The 10941-nt window shown below is 59.3% G+C and overlaps 1 protein-coding gene across 1 annotated transcript; it reads right to left on the minus strand.

The window, feature by feature from the left end:
• Nucleotides 1-9559: 9559 nt before the first annotated feature.
• IER5L (immediate early response 5 like) lies at nt 9560-10637 on the minus strand. Its single transcript, XM_086475833.1, is given in 3 exon segments — nt 9560-9800; nt 9802-9909; nt 9912-10637. Coding segments are annotated over 3 exon segments (1002 nt in total). The 5' UTR covers nt 10578-10637; the 3' UTR covers nt 9560-9572.
• Between the last annotated feature and the right edge of the window lie 304 nt (nt 10638-10941).

Consider the following 10941-nt stretch of genomic DNA (forward strand, 5'->3'; position numbering starts at 1 on the left):
AGAATAAAACTTACAAAAAGGCTGTTACAGAGATCATCAGCTCTCTATTAGATAGCTTGGAATATGCTCCACTAGCACCAGAGTTTAGTCTTCTCCAAATTACTGTAGAGGATTTCACTGTATCTTGCTGATCCATCCACATTTTAATTTCCTCTGCACGGATACATATTGCAGGATGCTGGAAATCCCCAAGCCCACTGGAGCTGCAAGACTGGATGTTTCATCCTGTAACACCAATAAAATGTTAATGCATACTAATAGCAACAGCAAAGGGGTTTATGGAGCGAGCTTGGAAGTATTTTATAATTGCCAGGGTATCTGTGTCACAGAGAATTTGGGGTTAGAGTCATCAAGTATTGCACTTTGTCAACACAGGAAAAGAAAACCCTTCAAATATACCTCAAACCTACTGATTTTTATAATTAAAGAGGGAAGATAGGAGACGAGTCCCTGGGGAGAGAGTCAAACATAAATTGCATATACATGAGAGCGCTGCCCACTGGTTTGGATGGATTCAGAAGATGTGGGTTCAGTTGCCTACTCTACTGCAGCCCCCCCCCTGCTGTAACCTTAACTAAGGACACTGCCTCGGTTCCCCACCTGGAGACCAAGAATAAAAGCACTGTCCTGCTTTATGAACCCAGTAAATCTGGGCATGAGGTGATACAAATACATCAGTAACGTGAAATCCAGGGAGCTGGGGCAGGGGTTGGCTTCCCCACACATTGCGCTGCCCGGCTGGAGCATCTGATGACTTCTAGCAGCTCCTCACGTTTCCCCTCAGCCCAGCCTGCTGGTGTGGTCCTGTTTACTGCAACCTAAGATACAAACAAACAAAACAAACCCAAAAATGTTAATTTAGAGTTGGGGTCAGAGGGACTGAGTTTCCTCCATCTTGCAGCGTCTCCATGTGGTGCTCTTGCTGGAGCTGCCAGCCTTGGGTGGTGCCCCTCATCCTGCCTGTCCTGCGTCTCTGAGGTGCTCCAGTTGGAGTTGGAGGACTGTGGGACAAATAAAGTAGCGGTGAGGCTGTGGAGACCGTGCCCCGTTAGAAGCACCACGCCAGGAACCGCTGATCCATCCCGGCTGGCAGTCGGCTCTGCCATTTCTCACGCTGGACCAGAGCACGTGGTCTCCGTGGTCCATGGGCAGAAGGGGACGAGCCTGGATGACCACAGCGCTGCTTGTTTTAATAGATGTGCTCTAAAACCTGAGGATTTTCCAGAGTCAACAGATCCTGAGCCAAGGTATAAGCCAGAGGCATTGCCTAACCCGGCAGGCACCGGAGGGCCGAGATGAGGAAGCTCTGCATGGAAACGCTCCTTAAACAATGTTAGGCTGAGTTAATCCAGTGGTAGCTCCAGGGGGGACAAACCGAAGGCTCAATCCTCCCCCTTATCTCTCCTTGTCACCGAGCTGGAGGACCGAGCCCAGAGCACGGCACCGCAGAGCCTGGGATGTTCGTGTCCTGGCTTTTGGGGCTTTTTAACCTTGTTCTTGCCTTCTGCTTTGTACGGGAGCAGCAGAGCGGAGAGGTTCGTGGTGCTGCAGGGACCAGAAGCACGACCTTTGCTGGGGGGAGATGGGTGAAGGAGGAGAGCAGCCGCGGAGCCTGGGCGTGAGGGTCGTCCCCTGGCCCTGAGCGTCGTCCCCTGGCCCTGAGCATCCTTCAGGTGTTTGTGGCACCTGTAGGACCACACCTGGGCTGCTGCTTTGCCCATGCATGGGGCCATCCCGCATCCTGACCCGAGTCCTGCTGGAAGCTGTCTGCAAAGCCTCCCCTTGTCTTACACCATCACGGGGCTGATGAAGGCAAAGCCTGTGACTTCACACACGCATTTTGGGCTGGTTTTTGCTCTCCAGCACCAAAGCGAACGAAACGGCGCGTTTCAGAAACGCCGTTCCCCGAGCCGTGCGTCCGACGAGCCCTGGCTCTCTGCTAGGGGGGAGTTCATGGAAATATCCCTGAATCCTGAGCACCTTGTTTGCAAACGGAGCGGGAGCAGGTTCCCGTTGGGGGTGCGCAGCCCCCAACGCCGCTGAGCACACGTGCTAACGCCGGCAGTGCCACGCCGGGCGCGGGCAGCGCTGGGCTGCGCGCGGCGGCCGCTGCAGGCAGCCGTGGCGAGGAGGAGAAGTGGGCACAGGCACGGCACGTTGTGGTGGTGTTTTGTTCATCCTCACTAGGGAGCAGAGGAGAAACAAAAGCTGGAGCAGCGCAGGGCACTGGGCTGGCTGGGCGAGGAGGAGAAAAAAATAATTGTGCAGAAATTTCATCAGGGAGCTTGAAATGAGGCGATTTTGTGAGCAAATAGTCACCTCCCAGAGCAGAACTTCCCCGTCTCCAGTTTCAAGATTCCGTTCACATCAACATCCACTTTCATGTTGTAAAACCTGGGGAAAAAAGGGGGGGGGGGGGGGGGGGGGGAAAGCAGCTTCACATGTTTCGATGCAAAAGCCTCATTTTGGCGAGGAAAAGGAGGGGAAAGCACTGGTTTGGGGGTAGTTTATAGGAAAATAAGCCCCGCAAATGAAAGTGTGGAAACTCAGGGACCAGAGGCAGGCGTGGCTGCCCCGCAGCCCGGGGCTGCTCCTGCCTGTGCAAGGGCCATGAAGCAGCTGCTGGAGTCCAGCCCTGACCTTAAAAACGTGACTTTTCACTTTTTGCTGCTTGGGGAGAATGAAAAGTGGATTTGGTCTGGACCAACTTCAGAAGTGCCTCTGGCTTCGCACTGCAGCCTCCCTCCCCGTTTTCCACATCAGAAAGGCCGGAGATGTTGTGCTCTCATAGGTATGAGTCCCCATGAGCTTGGCACGACAGGGGCAGGGGGAAAACGCTCCCCTCCCAGCCATGGGTCCAGCCCAAGGGGGACCTGCCAGCTGGGCAAGAAGGGGCAGCTTTGGTCCCATAAAAGCAGCCAGAGGAGGATAGCAAGGAGCAGGGATGGTCCACGGCAGCATCCTGGGCATCTTGTGGGGGTTTCATCGCTCTGGGGAAAGCCCTTTCCCCTCCTCTGGGCAGCAGCACATATGGGGTTAATGCTGTGCCTCATCCCCCGCAGGTGTGGGGCAGGTGCCTCCTGGCCCAATCGTGGGGCCAGAATGAGGATAAGAGGGGGGTTTGGGAGGGTTTCTCCATTCCTTTGCTCCTCTCCTGCCTCTGTAGGGTCTGGAGTCAGTCAGTGCCTTCCCTGAGGAAGAGGAGCTGGGGCAGCTCTGCCTGCCCTCTGCCTCTGGGCTTGGCTGGCTCCTTCACGCCAACCTCCACGTGCTGTTTGGCATTGGGCAAGATCCCGGATGAAGTTCGTGGCCCTCTTGCCTGCCTGGCCTAGGAACCCCAGAGAGCAGCTCAGCTGGAAATGCCTTGTGCCCTGAGGAGCAGCTGGAAAAGCACTTGGTCTCTGAGGGTCTTGACCAGCAGCACTGCAAACCTGCCCCAGGTCCCTCTGTGGGGGGGGACCGGGACCATCACAGACAGCACAGCCTCCTTGCCCAGGGCCAGCAGTGACGCCGGGGGAGCGGGTGCCCAGGAGAGCAGGTGAGCCCACCGCTGGCTTATGGATTTTGCTTGGCTGAGCCATATTAGTCCCAGTGTGGAGATGTTAGCAGCTGGCTTTCCCCATTTCCCAGCTTGTGGGGGTAGCAGGTCCTTCTCTGGAGGCCCTTTGTTGGGGTTCCATGGTGAAAAGGTGGCTGAGGGGGTCTGGGCGCCCCTGCTTTGCTGCCCATCTCCTGTCTCCGTGGTGCCAGCAAATCCCCAAAGCGTCCAGCATGGGCATCTTCTGAATGCTGGGGGAGGTTTTTTGCTTCTCCTGCTGTAGAACCAAGATACTCGTGCATCAATGGTGGTGGCAGTGTGTTGCTGAGATGGCTGCTTTGTGCTTAGTGTCTGCCGCTTCTGTGCAGAGCGGTTTTTACTCTAATTTTTCTATGCTGTTAGATGGAAGGGATGGCATCTTTTGTCACACAACAGCCTCTTCTTAACTTTCCCAACGCCCGCTGGTAAACCCAGGGTGAGCTGAACTCAAGGAGCAACATTAATCATCAAATCTATAAGCAGGATATAGAAAGGCCAAATGTGAATAATTACTGCTCAGATGCTAATTACCCAAGCCCAGACCAAGCCCAATGTATTAAACACCGCTAAAGAGAGTGGCCTCTTGACCACGTTGCTGTGTCCCCCATAGCTTTCCTACTGCTCTCTCTGCAGGGGACTCCTCCAAACATCTGGTAACACGTACAGAACCCAAAATACACTTCTGCTCGTTCGTATTTCAGCCAGGGAGATGAGATGGGAGGGATCTGACTCACGGCCGACAGCTTGAAGGACAGCCAGATCCTGCACTGGGATCGGCGGAACACAAAGTTGCTCTTCTGGGGGTGTGCCACTGGGACGGGGTGCGGTCTTGTTCTTGGTCCTTGTGGTTTAGGAGGACACGGAGCAGCTCCCTCTGTGGGTCAGCACCTGGGAACTGGTGCCTGGCTCATGGTCCACGGGTGGGTTTTCCTTAGGTGGGTGCCTAACCCCTCCTGGGGGAGCTGGGTGCTGGGGGCAGAGCTGGGCTGGCAGCCCAGGAGGTGAGAGGGGTCAGTTCTCCATCACTGTGTGTCATCCTTGTCCCTCCTGGTGTGGAGGGACCTGTTGGGTGTACAGCGCCGTCCTCTCCTCGGCTGAGCTGCTCCAGCGGCGCGAGGATCTGGCCAGGCTGTTGGCTTCGGCACTGGGTTTGCTTCCTAAAGCCAGACCTGAGCCCGTGAGGTGTTGCTGGTGCTGGGCAGAGCCCCGTGAGCGGTGGGTGCTGGGGGCAGTGACAACCCCGTGCTGTCAGGGAGCTCAGCCCAGCCCTGCAGCCACCTCTGCGATTGCCTCTGGGTCGGGGAAATAAAGGCAAGAGCCGTGCCGGACCCTCCTGGGCTCTGCAGGCGGCTGCCAGCTGCTTTGTGCCCCTCCTGCCCGCTCTGCTGCGGGCGGCTCCTGGGAAAAGCGGGGTGGGCTCAGGTGCTGCACCGGCTTCGGGTTGAATTTCTGCCTCTGTTACCGGAGGTGGCATCTCTCCTCGGGGCAGGGTGACACTTCCCCCAAACCGGGGGAGTTCAGCTGTGTGGCACTGAGAACACCCCAAGAACTGGATCTGCCTGTGGAGAGCGTTTTGCACGGTGAAGGGAAGGCCACAGCTGTCTCACAGCTGGTGGAGCGAGCGGTGCATGTACGGAGGTGGTTCCCCCTGCCAGGGCATGGTGCAGGACTCCCCCCTCCGACTTCTCTCACTCTCCTCCGTCTCCCACCTCCCACAGCTCTGTGCCAGCCAAACTCCACCTGCCCCCTCCAAATGACCCCTCTATGCCTTGCTCCTGCTCCGGGGCTGCCGGGCACAACATCCTGGCAATGCCTGTTCACCCCCAGCCGAGGGGGGCATTAAGGAGAGAGAGGACATGGGAGGATTTTTAGGGCCAAACTCTTTGGCATCAGCAACACCGGCTCTAAGGTCGGGCAGTGCTGGGGAATGTCGAACCGTGCTGGGGAGGCAGATTTGGGATGGGGACTGGCGCTGACACAGGAGCTCATGGCTGGGCTGGGGAGGGGGCTGATGGTGGCAGCAGAGCTCCCCCAGATTTTGGGTCCTCTGCCCTGCTCCAGCCCATCTGTTCAGCAGCTCTCACTGGAGGTGGGGGCTGAGGCGGTGGGTGCCTACCAGGCTGCAGGGGGGGGGCACAGCCCCCTTCCCCACGAGCACCCAGGGGGTTTAGCTGAGTTGCGAAGGGATCAAAACATTTTGTGCCTGAAAGACGAGGAGCGTGTGCGAGAGTGAGGATGGGCTTGTGTTGGGGGGTGCAACCTTCCCCTGTCACCTCCCTTCTAGCCTGAATGCTTCTGCCATCATGATTAATTTATCAGGTACTTATGAATATGCAGATGAGACGCTGGTTTCCAGGCTCTGCTTTCAGGAGAGAGGCTGTGTGATGGGCTTTCTGCTGCTGCCGCCTTCGTAAGAAGAGAAATGTCATGTACCAGGGTTTAAAATAAATAAATAACTGCGCCGCCGAGAGTGTCTGAGTCTTAGCGGCTCCGTGGAGCTGTGGGATCTCCTCGTTCCTCAGTGTCAGGGATTTATATGAGTGTCCCTGTGGCATATGCACCCTGTCTTCCCCCACCCTGGGTGGTTACCAGTGATGCAGTGATGCCTTTGCCAATTCCAGCCTTTGAAACCTTGACTGAAGCCCCAGAAACTTCCACTGCAAGCAAGGGCGAGGGCTGGCTGCCCCCAGGAGAGGGGAGCTTTGGAGGGGTGGGTGTGCCTGGACAGTAGAGTCCTGCAGGAACAGGGGGTTCTCCTGGTGATGGTCTCTTTACCACTGGAAATGCCAAGGTCTGGGAGATGGGGAGCGGTTTGGGAGGCTGATGAGTGTGTGCATGTGGCTGTTTGGCCAAAGCAGGCTCTGCCTCTCTCTGGCTGGGCTGCCTGGAGCGGGGGCTGCGGGGCAGGGGCTCTTCAGGGTTTGGGATTCAGGCTGTGCTGAGCTGTGGGCATCTGCAGAAGTACTTGGGTTCAAAAACTCCCCTCAAATACTGCATGCAGCAGCCAGGGCTGTGCGTGCAGGAGCTGCTGCTTCTGCTAATCCCACTGCCAGGCCACCTCTCCAGCCACCTCCGTGGTGGGGAGCCGTGACTCCTGGGCAGGGGTGTAGGATGGGGCCGGCTGAGGCCCTGGGGCTGCCCTGGGGTCCTGGAGCAGGGAGAGGGGCTTTTCCCTGGCTCCATGGGCGCATCTCCCCTGCTCAAAGCATCCCGCTCCTGGCTTTGTAGGGCGCTTGTGTGCTCGGCGGTGCTCCTGCCAGCACTGTTGTGGGGCTTTATAGGGTTTATATTTTTAATTTTAATTTATTTTTTGGGGTTATTGGGAGGAGCAGCAGGAGAGGGGAGCATGGCTCAGCCCCGCAGCCGGGTCCTGCTTCCTGGGCGGGGGGGGGGCGACGCGGCCGCCCCTTCCCCTTCCTCTGTCCCGCAGTGGGGTCGGGGCTGCCCCCCACCCCCCGGTCCCGGTGGGGTGCTGCGGCTCCCGCGGCGGGCGCCAGGGGGCGCTGTGGGCGCGGAGCGGTGCGCGGGGCGCGGAGCGCAGCCGGGGCGGGGGGAGCGCTCCGCGCTTCGGCTCGTTTGAGGCTGTAACACGCTCGCAGACACACACACACACCCCGCAATCCTATTTTTTTTTTTTGGGGGGGGCCCTTCTCTCCAGGAGAGGGGAAGGTTGCGCTCTCGCGGTGACGCGCGGAGCTGGGGAGAGGGTTTTGGCCGTGCGTTGGGTGCTGGGGATGCTGGGGGGAGTCCCGGCGGGCTGAGGTGCGGCTCCAGCTGCGGGGTTTGCGCTGGATGCTGGAAACCGCGCGTTTTGCACGGGATTTAAAAAAAAAAAAAAAAAAAAAGTAAATAAATTTCTTTCCTCCTGAGGTCGGCCGGGGGTGGGTGAGGAGCGCCCCGGCCTCGTCCGTTTGGTGTAAAGGAGGGGAGGGGGGGGAAAATACACACACACAAAAAGGGGAGGGTGTGGGTAAAAATATAGAAGAAGGGGGAAAAAAAAAAAAAAAAAAGGGAAAACCCGCCCGCACCACCCAGCGGCCCCGCGCGGTGATAACAAACTCCAACTTAAAAAACTTCCCGAGCGCATCGGGGGGCGCGGAGGAGCGCGGAGGCGGCGGCGCTGCCCAGGTGCCGGGGGCGGCCGGGCCGCGCAGCCCCGCGCAGGTAGGGACAGGGCCGGGGGGTCCCGCCGGGTCCCCCCGCCCAGGGCAGCGGGGAGGGGACACAAGCCCCGGCCCCTTCCCCACCTGGGACTCGCTGTGCGCGGCACCTCCAGACCCTCGGGGGGGCTTTTGTTGCCTCCTGCCAGCTGGGGGGGGGCTGCGGGGAGGCTGCGGGGAGGGGGGAGGAAAGCCGGATGGTGCTGGGGAGGGGACAAAGGGTGTTTTGCGGGGGTCCAGGAGGGGGGGGTGAGGGGTGTCGGAGCCTCCGCGAAAGGTCCCCGGTGCAGAGAGGGGCTTCCAGGGGCTGCAGTGTGAAGGAAAGCGAGGGCACAGCAACTTTATAATCGACTTTTTATTAAGATTATAAATTTAAACAAATCTGAACAGTTTTACCCGGTGATATACAATTCCATATGCACAAAAATACAGGCTTACAAACAAAGAAAAAGGAGGAAAAAGGAAAAAAAAAAAAAAAAAAAAGACCCCAACAGACCGTTTGGCAAAGCATCCTCAGTTACACGTAGTGCTGATACCGTGAAGTTGGGAGCGGGCAGGCTGCAGGAAAAAAAATTAAAATACAAGGAGGGGGGGAACAACCAGAGAACCCACCTTTTTACAACAAAAGGTTTTTCTTTTTTTTTTTTCTCTCTTTTTTTTTTTTTTTTTAACAAAAAAGAAGAAATAATATTAAAAAGATCAAGAGACTCTACAGGAGACAGATCTCTTCACAAGACCAAACAATGCTGGTTTATGGTTTGGGAGGCTGAAAGCAGAACAGTTGAACTTCAGGAGAAAAAAAAAAAAAAAAAGGAAAGAAGAGTCCGAGACCCGACGCAGCACAGCGGAGACGCGAGCAGTGTTACACGGTTACCTGCGGCACCACAAACACACACCGAGGCGGCGGCTCGGGGCTGCCGGGGGCGGCTCGCCCCCTCCCCGGCGCGGCGGGGAGCAGCCCGGAGGGACCCCCGGCCCCTGCTTTATCCCTCCCCTCCAACCCCCCCCCCCCAAATTCAGCTCTTGTAACCCTCCAGCGTTACCCTGGCACAAGCGGTGGGAAGGAGAAGTCACATCGCACACGTTTCTTTGGGGAGGAAAGTTGAAATGTTTTCATTTCTGCCTTTTTTTTTTTTTTTTTTTTTTAATATCTAAGGAAACGCACAAAAGCCAACCGGTAGCGGTTCCTTTCCCCCCCCTCCTCCCTGCACCCCAAAACCAGCCGGGCCGGGGGCGGAGGGTCCCCGCCGGGGCAGGGCGCGCAGCGGGGCCGGGGCCGCTCCCCGCCGCGGGGTCCCGGGGCCGGTGCGGCGGGGCCCGGCTCTCACGTGGCGCTTCTCCACCGCCAGCACCGGCCCCCGGGAAACCCGCCGCGAAGAGACCCCGGCGGACACAAAGAGGATTATTTAAATAGGTGCTCGGTTGTTGTTTTTTTTTTTTTGTTGTTGTTGTTTTGTTTTCGTTTGTTTGCCTTTTTTTTTTTTTTCTCTGCAAAAATAAAGTCCAAGATCTTAGATTTTGTTTTCTTTATTGTACAATTTATAAAAACACTAGCGTGGCTCTGCCCTCCCACCTCCCCTGCGCACCCCTCTGGCACCCCCCCCACACCCCCCCTCCACCCCCTCCCCTCGCCCCAACGTCCCCCACCACCACCCCCCCCCCCCCCTCCCCCCGCCTTTGTTTCAGGGTGTCTGTGTGTCCCCCCCCACTCCCCCCCTCCGGAGCCGCTCTCCCTCGGATCGCACCCCCGGGTTTGCAAACACACCCCCCCCCCCCCAAACCCCAACACCCACTCCCCCCCTCCCCTCTTGTCCCTTTGACTTCCCCGCTCCTCTCTAAAACGCGACGATGGCCCGAGTCCAGGCTCCCAGGCTCGCCAGCGCCTGCTTGCTGCACAGCTGCCCGTTGAGGGGCTGCTCCGAGTCCGCCTGCTGCCGGCTCACCAGCCCCGTGAAACCGGAGCCGAAGATGGAGATCAAGTTGGAGATGTTGGAAGAGTCCTGGGGGTGCTCGGCGCTGTATTCCTCGAAACGGGCGCGTTTGGTGCACGGGGCGAAGGGGGGGGCCGCCCGCCACCCCGCCTCCCCCCGGCTCCCCTTCCTCCACCCCCTCCTCTTCCTCCTCCTGCCCCGGGTAATACTTGCGCTTAGTGCCCGGCGTCGGCGGCGGGGAGGCGAAGCCCCGGTGCCGGTTGGACAGCAGCAGGGGCACTGAGAGCAGCAGTCCTGGTGCAAGTACCCGTTCTCCACCGTGGTCACGACGTGAGTGTCCAAATCCAGCACGGTGGTGCGGCTGCTACAGTGCGGCGCCCCGCCGCTCCCGAAGTCACAGCCGGCGGCGTAGAGCAGCCCTGGGGGCGCGCTGCTGCTGCCACCGCCGTTCCCGGGACCGGCGCTGCCGGCGGCCCGGTAAAAACCCGGGGATGAGTCTCTGCAAGGAGCTCGTTGCAGCTCCGGGGGAGCCGCGCACACCGGCACTTCCAGCAGCTCCGCACCGCTCCGCACCGCCGCGCAGCTCCGCGCTTCGCGGTCCTGCGTGTCGGCGGGCAACGGGAGCACCGCCAGCTCCGGCGGGGCGGCGGCGGCGGCGGGCGGCGGGCAGGCGGGCATGGCGAGGAGCGGGGCGCCGTCGGGGTAGTGCTGCTGGCGGCGGTAGAGCTCGGCGTAGCGCTCGCTCAGGTAGAGCTGCCGGGCGTTGCGGAGCACATAGGAGACGAGCAGGTTCTTGTGGAGCTTGATGCCGCCTCGCTGCGTGCGGGAGCTGTGGATCTTCCGCAGGGAAATACTGATCAAACTCTGCGCATCGAGGGTGCACTCCATCCTCCTCCGGCCCCTCAGCATCTGCTCTCGCCACCCGCGCAGCCAGGCACCCCGGGCCGCATCCACACGGCGACCGGGAGGGTGCGGAGGGTCGCCAAAAAGGAGGATAAAGAGGCGGGTGGAAGGGGAGAAGGGGGGGGGGGGAGGGAAATAGAAGGGGGGGGAAAGGGGAAGGGGGGGGGGAAAGAGCCTGAGATTGCTGGAGAGGGGGTGCGGGGACGGGGGGGAATAGAGAGGGGTGTCTTCAGGGGGCGGCCCAGCGGCGGGAGCAGAGCGGGCATCGCCGTGCGCGCCGGTGGCTCCCGCTGCTGCTGCTGCCGCCGCCGCCGCGCTCCGTGCAGCCACGGCGCGTGCAGGCAGCGCCGCGCGCGCCCCCGCCCCGCGC

This window comes from Leptosomus discolor, chromosome 19, assembly GCF_034619465.1.
Source record: "Leptosomus discolor isolate bLepDis1 chromosome 19, bLepDis1.hap2, whole genome shotgun sequence".
Lineage (NCBI taxonomy): Eukaryota > Metazoa > Chordata > Aves > Leptosomiformes > Leptosomidae > Leptosomus > Leptosomus discolor.